Below are 15000 nucleotides of genomic sequence, written 5' to 3'. Positions count from 1 at the left end.
GCGAGAGTGAGACTGGTGAACAGAGAGAGAGACACACACTGGTGGACAGAGAGATAGATACTGGGGGACAGAGAGAGACACACACTGGTGGACAGAGAGAGAGAAAGAGAGAGAGACACTGGTGGACAGAGAGCGAGAGACTGGTGGACAGAGAGAGAGAGAGAGCGAGACTGGTGGACAGAGAGCGTGAGAGCAAGACACTGGTGCAGAGAGAGCGAGAGAAACTGAAGGAGAGAGACAGACTGGTGGGATGATGAGCAGAGAGAGACAGACTGGTAAATCAATAGACAGAGAGACAGACTGGTGGGCAGAGACAGATGAGTGGAGAGACAGACTGGTAAACCAATAGAGAAAGAGTCTAATAGACAGAGAAACACACAGATAAAGAAAAATAGGTGGACAGAGACCTATGAGTGGGGGGAGGTGGAGAGAGAGAGAGAGAGAGACAGACAGACAGATGGAGTGAGACGGATGAGAGAGAGAGAGACAAACAGGTGGAGTGAGACAGATGAGAGAGGCAGACAGGTGGAGTGAGACGGATGAGAGAGAGAGAGAGACAGGTGGAGTGAGACGGATGAGAGAGAGACAGACAGGTGGAGTGAGACGAATGAGAGAGAGAGACAGACAGGTGGAGTGAGACAGATGAGAGAGAGAGACAGGTGGAGTGAGACGGATGAGAGAGACAGACAGGTGGAGTGAGACGGATGAGAGAGAGAGACAGGTGGAGTGAGACGGATGAGAGAGAGAGAGGCAGGCGGAGTGAGACGGATGAGAGAGAGAGAGACAGACAGGTGGAGTGAGACGGATGAGAGAGAGACAGGTGGAGTGAGACGGATGAGAGACAGACAGGTGGAGTGAGACGGATGAGAGAGAGAGAGACAGACAGGTGGAGTGAGACGGATGAGAGACAGAGAGACAGGTGGAGTGAGACGGATGAGAGACAGAGAGACAGGTGGAGTGAGACGGATGAGAGACAGGTGGAGTGAGACGGATGAGAGACAGGTGGAGTGAGACGGATGAGAGAGAGGGAGAGACAGTCAGGTGGAGTGAGACGGATGAGAGAGAGAGACAGGTGGAGTGACGGATGAGAGAGAGACAGGTGGAGTGAGACAGATGAGAGAGAGACAGGTGGAGTGAGACAGATGAGAGAGAGAGACAGACAGGTGGAGTGAGACGGATGAGAGAGAGAGAGACAGACAGGTGGAGTGAGACGGATGAGAGACAGAGAGACAGGTGGAGTGAGACGGATGAGAGACAGAGAGACAGGTGGAGTGAGACGGATGAGAGACAGGTGGAGTGAGACGGATGAGAGACAGGTGGAGTGAGACGGATGAGAGACAGGGAGAGACAGTCAGGTGGAGTGAGACGGATGAGAGAGAGAGACAGGTGGAGTGACGGATGAGAGAGAGACAGGTGGAGTGAGACGGATGAGAGAGAGAGACAGACAGGTGGAGTGAGACGGATGAGATAGAGAGAGAGACAGGTGGAGTGAGACGGATGAGAGAGAGAGACAGACAGGTGGAGTGAGACGGATGAGATAGAGAGAGAGACAGGTGGAGTGAGACGGATGAGAGAGAGAGACAGACAGGTGGAGTGAGACGGATGAGAGAGAGAGAGAGAGAGAGAGAGAGACAGACAGGTGGAGTGAGACGGATGAGAGAGAGAGACAGGTGGAGTGACACGGATGAGAGAGAGACAGGTGGAGTGAGACGGATGAGAGAGTGAGACAGGTGGACAGCGGTTATGATTTGAAGTATAGCTTGTGTCAGATTTCACGCATGCGCATTAACACGCACGCATTAGCTCTGCTGTTTACTGTGGATTTATCAGGACAGATAAACTCTCTCTGTCTCTCTCACACACACACACACACACACACACACACACACACACGAAAACGTCGTTATTAAGGCCGGAGTGTGTAAACCTTTACACCGTGACATTTCTGCATGATTAGCGCGCGGCCAGGTGTATCAGGTGACTCACCACCCGCGTCATCATGCTAGCCGAGTTAGCCAATAGCTGTGTAAGTTAGCAGACACGATCAGGTCCAGTCTGTAACTCACACTTATTAAAACAATCCCAACGTTAAGGGGTCAGAGGGGGCTTAAAGACTCGGACTGTCCCGTGTCAGTCAGGAAATATGAATTGTGCTGGTTCGGAGTCGCTATCCGGTTAAACCAGACCTAGCATTAGCATTAGCGTTAGCATCAGTAAGTCTAGCTGGTGTTCAGGTTAAACTCCTCCATCACACACACAGATAGCGCTCATGCTCCGCGTCTCCTCACCCTCAGCGATCACCCTCTTGATGCGGAGTTTGGTGTCTCCGAGCTCCACCACCTGACCCACGAAGTCGTTCTGATCCCGGCTGGTGGCGCCGGAACCGGTACCGGCCAGAAAGCCCAGCGCCGACTGGAACAGGGACATGGTGATCCGGTACGGCGTCCCCGCGGTGTAAAACCCCCAGCTCAGACACCCACAGCACGGCTACACCGCTGCTCAGCCCCGCTCCTGCCCTTCCACAAACTAACGAACAAATCTCTTCTTTGATCTGAACCGCGGAGTTCCTTCAGCACTCAGCCATTTTAACCACCGAATCCCAGAGAACGGGGCTCATTTCCGTATTTTGCGTGACGCCATGACGTCACGACGCAACGCGCTTACGTCACGGCGTCGCACTAAAACTGCGTTTCTTCTAGTCTGGTGTGGAGGAATAACCCATGTTAATAATAATAATAATAATAATAATAATACAAATACACTTTCAGCATAATTAATCAGTGTGTGCGCATTTAATGAACCCCCTGAGGAAAGGATTTAAACTTTCATTTCTTTATTTGTTCTAGAAATAAAAAAAGTAATAAATAGCAAGAGAAGGGAAGGCAGTGGGTGTAGTTTAATATGAATATGACTGGGTTCAGGGAGAGGAACAGAAAATCCTTAAAATCCTGTCATTAATTAATGAATTGATTCATTTGTTAAATGAAACTAACTTCCAGTACAGAATGTCAGGAGTATAATCCGGATATTGGAGTCTTACCCACCATCCTCTTTATTTCTTACAGCTCTTTCTGCTTTTACTTTCCATTATTAACTGATGTTTTTTTTTAATGTCTTACACTGACGAATAACAGGGCGTGTATGTCACGTAGATCGTCTTTGTTTAGAAGTGTGACGTCACGCGGACTTGCCGAACGTTGGTTTGTTCCTCCTCCACCTTAACCGAACTCAGATCGCCGTCCGAGTCAACATCTCAGGATCTGCGTCACCATCCATACAATGAAAATCACAAGACTCCGCTGTGTTAAAAAGATTTTAACATTCACTTTATTTATTTTTTTTTCTAAAAAAAAAAAATAGAGGGAGGGAGAGAGAGAGAGAGTGTGAGAGAGAGAGAAGGTGTGACATATACAGTGGATATAATTTAATATGCATATGGTTATATGGAGAGTAACAGAAAATTATTATCAAACCCTGGAAGCAGTTTACTATAGCAGAGGATGAAGCCTGTGGCTTTACAGTGCTCAGAAACAGTATAGGGACAGGAGACAGTCCAGAGAGACTCGCTCACCAACACACACACACACACACACACACACACACACACACACACGTGTGTGTCTGTGTGCATCGTTACGCTCGAATAAACGTGGAACAATACTGAAAAGCCTACACACACCAACACTAAGTTACAGAATTCGGAACAGTCCCGCTGACGCCGAGACGGCGCTCTCTGAGGGTCTTTAGAAAACACACAGAAGACGACAGTCGCGGTCGTACGCAAGACGCCGAACTTAACGTGGACCGACAAAGGACGTACATTAGAACACACCGACCGCGGCGTCTGTCAGAGGTCAGTCGACGCTCGCTCAGTTTCTTATTGCTGGGATTATCTGAAGCATAACGCTGCTGTTAGGAGCAGTCCCACTCATTCCCTGCTGCCTTATTTACACCTCCGAGGGGGGAGGGGAGGGGGGTTCTATAAAAATAAATACCGCTTTAAAAGCGTGAGACTCGGTGTGTGCGGCAGACTCAGGCGCTGGTGTCGGGGCGGAACGAGACGAAAACACAGGTAAGTAGTGAACGCTACAGACGGGTTAAAGAGTTTCATCACACCGTCAAAGCTAATCCGGAGGACCTACATTCATCGTCTGATCACTGTGGAAACGCAGGCCAGAACCTCACCAGCATGGCGCGCAGTCAGGAGCACACCTCTCACCAGCGGGTCCACGCGAGGACCAGCACTTCACGGCGTGGGCACATGCTTTCCACGTGGGAGAAGGACGGGGTCCGATGGAGACGTGGACAATTCCGGGTTTTCTTTCAGACGAGACTGTTAGGAAAGTTTGAATGAAGATGGCGGACAGACAGAACTGTCGCACGACGATAAGTAGGATAATAATAATAATAATAATAATAATAATAATAATAATAATAATAATAATAAACACCTTTTGGACCCACAGTGTTGAAAGCTGGTGAAGGAATAAAATGAAACAACTCTGATTAAACCGGACCGGACCGGACCGGACCGGTCTGGCCTGCGGAGTACTGGGAATGTTCTGGAATGTTAACGAAGATCGAATAAAGATCCTGGCTGCGTTGGAGTGTGAAAGTGCACATAAGCCTAATTATTAATGGGTTTGTGTGTTAAACAATTAAACAAAGTGTTGTTTTTGTTTTTTTTGTTTTTTTTACAATTGCAAACATTCAGGATTATAAAACGGCGAAGCAGCACGATGAGTTTCACACAACTTGAAGATAAAGAAAGAATAAATGCTCTATGTTGGAGGCGGAGTGACGGCTTCCTGCCCAAGCAGACCGTCCAGGATGCAGCGTGAGGTAGTGAATCATGGCTGCTTCCATTCATACTCAACACACACTTATTGCTCCACTGTATAAAAGGCAAGGTGTGAACTTACGCTGTCGTGACCGGGGATGATTAACTACGCTAATTAACATCACGCAGGGCGTGGGCGTTTTCCAGAAGCGTGGCACCGGTGAGGGGAGAGAAGCGGGCGGAGGAGCGCAGAAGATACGAGCTCCCGTTGCTTTCCTTGTGCCGAGCTGATTAGCTAAAACCACCGTGACGTGCGCGGGAGATTATGACGCACAGCGGATACACGCCCGGCGTCTTCGGCACTTCTCTCACGGAAAGAAGAGAAAGCTGACTAAAGTGGCTAATAATCACCGAGATCGACGCGAGCGTCGGACTTAGCATGACCAACGCCACGTCATTTCTGATTAGCATCTAGACTTCAGAGGATATTATGGGTGGTCGCGTTCTCTAGATCTAGACCCGACGCTTGGTGACCAGGACGGGGTTAGCAACATGTTAGTGCCTGGCTAATGTTTATATAGTTGTTAAAGAAAGATTTCAGGAAAATATTGAAATATTTTTTAAAAACAGTACTACAGTCAGTTAGTCAGTTGATTTACGAACAATTGCACAAGTGGGTATAAAGAGGGCCAGTTAGCTAAAATGCTAACATGTCTAACGATGATTGTAGAAGTCAGAGCTTAGCAAAGACCATGTGTGAGCTCTGATCGAATTGAATTTGATTGGTTTGTGATTTCTTCATCTCAGGATCTCGTGGCGATGTTGAACTGCTGGATCTGACACGCGACTGTCTGGCCAGAGATCAGGCTTTGCTAATCGACACAGGCGGAGCGATGGGGCGGCTAGTGACGCCGATAGACGCGGTTGTAAATAGCAGCTTAGCTAACAGCTCTTTGTTCTATTTTGTGCGAGTGTGTGTGAGCGTGTGTGTCAGTGGAAAGCAACAGTGTTTTGGTTCGGGATAAAAACACCCACACGTCCTGCTTTTAAATGAAGGTAGAATTATTGCGTCCGTTTCAGATGTTTGAGGGAAACTGAAACGTCTTTGGCTGGGTTCTGTCAGAAGTTGTTAAGGCACGCGCGATGTCCACACGGTGTAGACGTTTTGGCATGTTATACAGATAATTCCGTCGACGGATACCGTACTTTCCAGACTACAAGTTCAGCCATCAGCATCCGTGATGTTTCTCGGCAGACGGGTTTAATTTACATTTGAAAATAAAAATAAAAATCTGTACACTGCCCCCTACTGGTGCGGTCAAGTTTAGGTTTTGTCCCTGTATCGTTACTCGAACTGACGTAGCTACGCTACTTCATGGAGGCACTTTGGGGCTTATTATTGCTAAATTATTGGTCGTGAACTGACTGATGTGGAAAACCAAGCGTCCGTCGTTCCACTCGGGAAGAGCTACCACAGCGGAGACACCTGCCAAGTACGTGATCTTTTTTTAATCCACTTTCTCGAGACTACAGGAGACAACAGGAGCGGAGGTTCCTGAGGTAAATCTTCTCCTAAGTGAGCTAGCTGTAAACAAGCCTGGAGAGTGAGAATAACCTAGCTGTGTTAGCATTGTTCATCTAGTCTATGAGGATTAGCCTTATGACATCACCCTGAAGTGATTAAATTATACTGACATGTATATCAATCAAATTTTAATTCACTTTATGATCTAGCCAAAGCCAGTTGGCCCTGGCAGCTTTGTGCTAGCATGCTAGTCCGTCCACAAACGCACACAGTGCTAGCTCTGTGCTTTGCTAGCTCACCGTGCGCAGGAGACTCGATAACGTAAGTGCTATTTCTCAGTTTGTGACAGAAAAGATTATTTCCACTGGCATTATTGTGCAGTTTTTAACCTATTACACGTCAAGCAGACTATCCTTAACAATAACAGCCAACACGGTTAGCCGTAAGAACGAGTGTAGAATTAGCCAAACTGTCAGCTAGCACCAGCTCGTTAGCATGCTAGTTGATAGCCTGAGGATTAGCGGGATTGATTTGTCCAGTAGCTCAGTCTTTAGGCTCGTCTGATGCCCCGGTGTCTGCTGCCCATCCCGAGTGAAAGCCGGGACAGGAAGTGCTCAAACGATTTCTTAAAATGGGGGAAATGATTAAAAAACAAAAACGGAGACATCTAGCGTTCGGCCTGGGCGCATCAGTTTTAGGAAGAAACGCACTCACTCACTCGAAGAACTCACTTAAATAAACTAATGCTGTCCCAGTAGGGCTCACACTCTCATCACACACACATTTACACTTCGCGATGTGCCAAAAAGAGCCGAATGAACCAGCATGTACTGCAGAGAATGTTATAGAAACTTCCCAACACACACACACACACACACACGACACTGTTTTTCTAAAGGCCATATAATGCTTAATAATGAAACAAATCTGTAAAGTACATTCAAAGCGGACGTGATTGTCAGGCGTCTCTGTGGAGCACAGACACACACACACACACACACACACGCGCTTGTGTGAAGTGTGCACTGCGTTGTGAGTTTGTGTCACTTCACCTCCGAGGGACTCGTCAGACGAATGCGCACTCCGAAGGACTCTAGGAGTGTATCCTGCACACGTGCTGATCTTCCCCTCGCGAGTCAAGGGCTTTAACACACATTCACCGATAAAGGGATTAAGAGGACGCGCCTTCAGAGGACTCAGATGCTGCCCAAGTTCCTCTCCATCATCTTCACCAGACTTCTCCGGCGCCCCCTGCTGGATGTCTCCATCCCGAAAGCTGACTGTCTCTCTCGTTCAGAAGAACATGTACTGGTTGTCGATGGCTCTCTTGCGCCCCCTGTCCAGCGGCTCCAGCTCGTATTCCGAGTCCCGGGTGTGCGGGAGCGGGTTCGGGTGGCGGAGGAGAGTCCTGCGGCCCACCGACTCGCTGCGCCAGATGTGGCCGTGGTCAGAGGCGGGTCCCGGAGCGCCGTGTGGCGGGAGGGCGGGACCGGACGAAGCCCCGAGGGGTGGGGCGACAGGGGCAGATGCTTCGAGGCCCCAGTGAGCAAGGCTAGGCTCTGAGCTACAGCGCGAGAATGGAACCAACACCGGAGAACCCACTGAGGAACATGTAGCTGGAAAAAACACACACACACACACACACACACACACACAGACACATGTAACATGCTGCTCTCAATCTTCCCTATATCTTTCTCTTCAAATCCCTCACAGTAAGTATAATAATGTCTGTGTGTGTGTGTGTGTGCGTGTGTGTGTGTGAGAGAGAGTAATAATAGTGGATCAGAATTTTAAGTTCAGCTGTAAAATGACATGATTTACAATAATTCACACGACGCTCCTACCTGAGGTGGTGGGCGTGGCCAGCACGTAATTGGCCAATAGGACATCACACGCTGCTCCGCACTCGAGTGGGATCGGACAGACGCGGAAGTGTGAGAGCATGTTAACGACGGAGGAGAAACGCAGGTGCTGGACCCGACACTGACCCCATTCAGTCAGAGACAGACGCAGATGCTGAGAGACAGACAGGGAGAGAGAGACGGAGACGCGGGGAGACAGATCATACTGAAGTAAACAAAAACTCCAAAGAAACGAGGTTTATTAAAGAGCACAAAGAATGGCGGTGATGATGATGATGATGATGATGATGATGGAGATTACCTTGGCTCTTCCCTGGTAGTTGAAGGTGAGGACGTAGTCTCCCCTCCGAGTCTCGCTCTGTCTCACCAGGAAGTTGCCGTGACCTCTGACCCCTGCGTGCTGCACCAGGTACGCGGCACGCACGCGGGAGATGGGCCCATGGAACCATGGGTAGGAGGCCAGGAAGTGATCCGTCTTGTGGTACGCCTGCTCCGGCAGAGTGAAACCCGGAGAGCCTAGAGGTCCGGCACAGGTTTAACACGTTTTATTCCCCGCACTCACAGACACAGACTTCATACGTAAGGGATAAACCACTGCGGTGTGGTGCTCTGATAGGAAAATAATCACTGGTAGGGAGGTGTGACGAAGCTGCTGAGGTGCTGTTATCACCCCGAAGTTGTCAGCCATGTCAGGGCCCTAGATTAGGAACGGAGTCCGCAGTACTGCAGGCACCGCTCCTGCCACACAATGTCTCTTCCTTTATTTTCTTTTTAAAAGTTTGCTGTTTATTTAATATTTACATTTTATCGGATAGATTTTATAATGGGCTGTGACGCGTTTCCGTTATGGAACGGCACGAGCCTCGTGTTTCCTCTAGCACGGTTTAAATTCAGCAGCACAGCGAGACGGTGTCAGTTCGTTTCTAATAATAGGTATTTCCTTACCTTTGGAACAAGCCCAGTGGGGTTATAGCGGACCAGCCGGAAGCAGAAGTGCCGTTTTGGTTATAATGCGTAAGTGTTTGTGCAAGTAGCCTGTTTATTTAATAATGCTATTTTATTCTGTGCTTAACAGCACCACCTGGTGGACAATTACACACATCATTCACCTAGTTATAATAATCTACAGTACACCGCTCTGACCATTATTGTGTTCATTAAACACCTTAACCACGTTATCATGTCTGACCTGCAGAACTAACAATTATTACTGATTTCAATATATTGATTTCTCTATACTATATATATATATATATATATATATGTGTGTGTGTGTGTGTGTGACAGATACTTTAGTTGTTGTTTACTTTGTGCATTAACCCCAAACAACTCTCTTCTTTTGTCTCGTTCAAAGGAATCGATTCGTTCATGAATCAATCCTCACAAGCTTCATTTCCATTCTGTGCGTGTGTGTGTGCGTGTGTGAGAGAGTGACTCACCCGGGCTGCCAGACTCTGTGCTCCCCCTCCTCACTGCTGCAACAGGATCAGCGACAGGAAAACAGACTAGCTCTGCATCCACAATGTCCGCCCTACACACACACACACACACACACATAGAAAAAAATGGGTGAAATGAAAGAGTAACATTGAGCGAGAGAGAGAGAGAGAGAGAGAGAGGGCACACGAGTGTGTGTGTGTGTGTGTGTGTGTGTGTGTCCTGGCTGTAGAGGAAGTTGCAGAGCACAAAGGCGTTTGGGTCGAGTCAGGAAGTGCGTCTTGTGATTCTTGGAAAAGCAAAATGTTATTGTATGACACACACAGACACACACACACACACACACACACACACACACACACACACACACACACACACACACACCATTAAACTGAAAGCTTGAGGATGACAGAATAAAACAGACAGACAGAAATCAGGGCAGAGAGACAGACAGAGAAACAGAGTGGGACAGATCAAGACACAGAGAGAAAGACAGATATAGAGAGAGACGGACAGAGAGAGAAAGAAAGACAAATAGAGAGTAAGGGACCAGTATGGAGTGAGACAGATGGACAGAGAATCAGAGAGAGAGTGAAACAAACAGACTAACATAAAGAGAGACAGACAGAGACAGTGATACACATACAGAGTGAGACAGAGCGAGTAAGACAGATAGAAACAGACAGATAACAGGCTGAGAAACAAAGACAGCAAGGGTGAGACAGACAGTGACAGAAAGACATACAGTGAGAGTCTGGGAAACAGACCGTGAGAAACTAAAACAAGAGAGTAAGACAGTTGAGACAAACGTGAGATGAACACTCTGGGATGGACCAACAGTGAGACAGGCAGACAGAGAGACACAGAGTGAGAGTAAGACAGAGAGAACAGGACAGATTAAGACAGAGAGAGTAGGAGAGAATGGACAGAAAGAGAGATTAAGTAAAACAGAGTAAGACAGATAAAGTCATTCAAACAGACAGTGAGACAGACAGACCGAGAGAGCAGGATAGAGAGTAAGACAGAGACTGAGACAGACCGACAGACAAAGACAGATAAAGTAAGACAGACAGAGTGAGACAGGTGAGATGTGCTGAGTCGAGATCTTGAGATTCTCAGAATAACAGGAACTCTACATTTCTTAGTGAGTTTATAATAACGTGTGTGTGTGTGTGTGTGTGTGTGTGTGTGTGTGTGTGTGTTCACAAACCTGCTTTCACAATCTGATATTAATCTGAGATGTAGAATTAATAAAATAACAGCAGTGCGAGTGTGTGTGAGTGTGTGTGTGTGTGTGTGTGTGTGTGTGTGTGTCTGTAAGTGAACAGAGTACATTACAGTACAGTGTGTTGTTTAGCATAGTATAGTGTAACTGGTGTATAAGACCACCGTGTCCCTCACTAACACTAGAACACCACCGTGTCCCTCACTAACACTAGAACACCACCACCATGTCCCTCACTAACACTAGAACACCACCGTGTCCCTCACTAACACTAGAACACCACCACCGTGTCCCTCACTAACACTAGAACACCACCGTGTCCCTCACTAACACTAGAACACCACCGTGTCCCTCACTAACACTAGAACACCACCACCGTGTCCCTCACTAACACTAGAACACCACCACCGTGTCCCTCACTAACACTAGAACACCACCACCGTGTCCCTCACTAACACTAGAACACCACCGTGTCCCTCACTAACACTAGAACACCACCGTGTCCCTCACTAACACTAGAACACCACCGTGTCCCTCACTAACACTAGAACACCACCGTGTCCCTCACTAACACTAGAACACCACCGTGTCCCTCACTAACACTAGAACACCACCACCGTGTCCCTCACTAACACTAGAACACCACCGTGTCCCTCACTAACACTAGAACACCACCACCGTGTCCCTCACTAACACTAGAACACCACCGTGTCCCTCACTAACACTAGAACACCACCACCGTGTCCCTCACTAACACTAGAACACCACCGTGTCCCTCACTAACACTAGAACACCACCGTGTCCCTCACTAACACTAGAACACCACCACCGTGTCCCTCACTAACACTAGAACACCACCGTGTCCCTCACTAACACTAGAACACCACCACCGTGTCCCTCACTAACACTAGAACACCACCGTGTCCCTCACTAACACTAGAACACCACCACCGTGTCCCTCACTAACACTAGAACACCACCGTGTCCCTCACTAACACTAGAACACCACCGTGTCCCTCACTAACACTAGAACACCACCACCGTGTCCCTCACTAACACTAGAACACCGCCGTGTCCCTCACTAACACTAGAACACCACCGTGTCCCTCACTAACACTAGAACACCACCACCGTGTCCCTCACTAACACTAGAACACCACCACCGTGTCCCTCACTAACACTAGAACACCACCACCGTGTCCCTCACTAACACTAGAACACCACCGTGTCCCTCACTAACACTAGAACACCACCACCGTGTCCCTCACTAACACTAGAACACCACCGTGTCCCTCACTAACACTAGAACACCACCGTGTCCCTCACTAACACTAGAACACCACCACCGTGTCCCTCACTAACACTAGAACACCGCCGTGTCCCTCACTAACACTAGAACACCACCGTGTCCCTCACTAACACTAGAACACCACCACCGTGTCCCTCACTAACACTAGAACACCACCACCGTGTCCCTCACTAACACTAGAACAACACCACCGTGTCCCTCACTAACACTAGAACACCACCGTGTCCCTCACTAACACTAGAACACCACCACCGTGTCCCTCACTAACACTAGAACACCACCGTGTCCCTCACTAACACTAGAACACCACCACCGTGTCCCTCACTAACACTAGAACACCACCGCCATGTCCCTCACTAACACTAGAACACCACCACCGTGTCCCTCACTAACACTAGAACACCACCACCGTGTCCCTCACTAACACTAGAACACCACCACCGTGTCCCTCACTAACACTAGAACACCACCGTGTCCCTCACTAACGCTAGAACACCACCACCGTGTCCCTCACTAACGCTAGAACACCACCGTGTCCCTCACTAACACTAGAACACCACCACCGTGTCCCTCACTAACACTAGAACACCACCACCGTGTCCCTCACTAACACTAGAACACCACCGTGTCCCTCACTAACACTAGAACACCACCGTGTCCCTCACTAACACTAGAACACCACCACCGTGTCCCTCACTAACACTAGAACACCACCGTGTCCCTCACTAACACTAGAACACCACCACCGTGTCCCTCACTAACGCTAGAACACCACCGTGTCCCTCAGTAACACTAGAACACCACCACCGTGTCCCTCACTAACACTAGAACACCACCGTGTCCCTCACTAACACTAGAACACCACCACCGTGTCCCTCACTAACACTAGAACACCACCACCGTGTCCCTCACTAACACTAGAACACCACCGTGTCCCTCACTAACACTAGAACACCACCGTGTCCCTCACTAACACTAGAACACCACCACCGTGTCCCTCACTAACACTAGAACACCACCGTGTCCCTCACTAACACTAGAACACCACCACCGTGTCCCTCACTAACACTAGAACACCACCACCGTGTCCCTCACTAACACTAGAACACCACCGTGTCCCTCACTAACACTAGAACACCACCACCGTGTCCCTCACTAACACTAGAACACCACCGTGTCCCTCACTAACACTAGAACACCACCACCGTGTCCCTCACTAACACTAGAACACCACCGTGTCCCTCACTAACACTAGAACACACCACCGTGTCCCTCACTAACACTAGAACACCACCGTGTCCCTCACTAACACTAGAACACCACCACCGTGTCCCTCACTAACACTAGAACACCACCACCGTGTCCCTCACTAACACTAGAACACACCACCGTGTCCCTCACTAACACTAGAACACCACCGTGTCCCTCACTAACACTAGAACACCACCGTGTCCCTCACTAACACTAGAACACCACCGTGTCCCTCACTAACACTAGAACACCACCACCGTGTCCCTCACTAACACTAGAACACCACCACCGTGTCCCTCACTAACACTAGAACACCACCACCGTGTCCCTCACTAACACTAGAACACCACCACCGTGTCCCTCACTAACACTAGAACACCACCACCGTGTCCCTCACTAACACTAGAACACCACCACCGTGTCCCTCACTAACACTAGAACACACCACCGTGTCCCTCACTAACACTAGAACACCACCACCGTGTCCCTCACTAACACTAGAACACCACCGTGTCCCTCACTAACACTAGAACACCACCACCGTGTCCCTCACTAACACTAGAACACCACCACCGTGTCCCTCACTAACACTAGAACACCACCACCGTGTCCCTCACTAACACTAGAACACCACCACCGTGTCCCTCACTAACACTAGAACACCACCACCGTGTCCCTCACTAACACTAGAACACACCACCGTGTCCCTCACTAACACTAGAACACCACCGTGTCCCTCACTAACACTAGAACACCACCACCGTGTCCCTCACTAACACTAGAACACCACCGTGTCCCTCACTAACACTAGAACACCACCGTGTCCCTCACTAACACTAGAACACCACCACCGTGTCCCTCACTAACACTAGAACACCACCGTGTCCCTCACTAACACTAGAACACCACCGTGTCCCTCACTAACACTAGAACACCACCACCGTGTCCCTCACTAACACTAGAACACCACCGTGTCCCTCACTAACACTAGAACACCACCGTGTCCCTCACTAACACTAGAACACCACCACCGTGTCCCTCACTAACACTAGAACAACACCACCGTGTCCCTCACTAACACTAGAACAACACCACCGTGTCCCTCACTAACACTAGAACACCACCGTGTCCCTCACTAACACTAGAACACCACCACCGTGTCCCTCACTAACACTAGAACACCACCGTGTCCCTCACTAACACTAGAACACCACCACCGTGTCCCTCACTAACACTAGAACACCACCACCGTGTCCCTCACTAACACTAGAACACCACCACCGTGTCCCTCACTAACACTAGAACAACACCACCGTGTCCCTCACTAACACTAGAACACCACCGTGTCCCTCACTAACACTAGAACACCACCACCGTGTCCCTCACTAACACTAGAACACCACCACCGTGTCCCTCACTAACACTAGAACACCACCACCGTGTCCCTCACTAACACTAGAACACCACCGTGTCCCTCACTAACACTAGAACACCACCACCGTGTCCCTCACTAACACTAGAACACCACCGTGTCCCTCACTAACACTAGAACACCACCACCGTGTCCCTCACTAACACTAGAACACCACCGTGTCCCTCACTAACGCT

The 15000-nt window shown here is 49.0% G+C and overlaps 2 protein-coding genes across 3 annotated transcripts in view; both read right to left on the bottom strand.

The window, feature by feature from the left end:
- Nucleotides 1–2638, bottom strand: part of gak (cyclin G associated kinase) — a 26823-nt gene extending 24185 nt beyond the window's left edge. For both annotated transcript variants that reach the window (XM_053674606.1, XM_053674607.1), the window contains exon 1: nucleotides 2289–2638. In XM_053674606.1, the coding sequence (XP_053530581.1) occupies nucleotides 2289–2427 (139 nt within the window). In that variant the 5' untranslated portion in view covers nucleotides 2428–2638. The remainder of the gene's footprint in view (nucleotides 1–2288) is intronic.
- Nucleotides 2639–3302: 664 nt separating this feature from the next.
- Nucleotides 3303–15000, bottom strand: part of sh2b3 (SH2B adaptor protein 3) — a 48724-nt gene continuing 37026 nt past the window's right edge. Inside the window, exons 6-9 of the mRNA XM_053674608.1 lie at nucleotides 9610–9701; nucleotides 8472–8686; nucleotides 8153–8324; nucleotides 3303–7921 (exon numbers count right to left, since the gene is read on the bottom strand). Coding sequence (XP_053530583.1) covers nucleotides 7599–7921; nucleotides 8153–8324; nucleotides 8472–8686; nucleotides 9610–9701 — 802 coding nt within the window. The 3' untranslated portion in view covers nucleotides 3303–7598. The remainder of the gene's footprint in view (nucleotides 7922–8152; nucleotides 8325–8471; nucleotides 8687–9609; nucleotides 9702–15000) is intronic.

The sequence above is a fragment of the Ictalurus punctatus genome, chromosome 22 (genome assembly GCF_001660625.3).
Source record: "Ictalurus punctatus breed USDA103 chromosome 22, Coco_2.0, whole genome shotgun sequence".
NCBI classification, from domain to species: Eukaryota; Metazoa; Chordata; class Actinopteri; order Siluriformes; family Ictaluridae; genus Ictalurus; species Ictalurus punctatus.
Note: the sequence above shows the minus strand (reverse complement) of the source record. Positions and strands in the feature narration are given on the sequence as shown.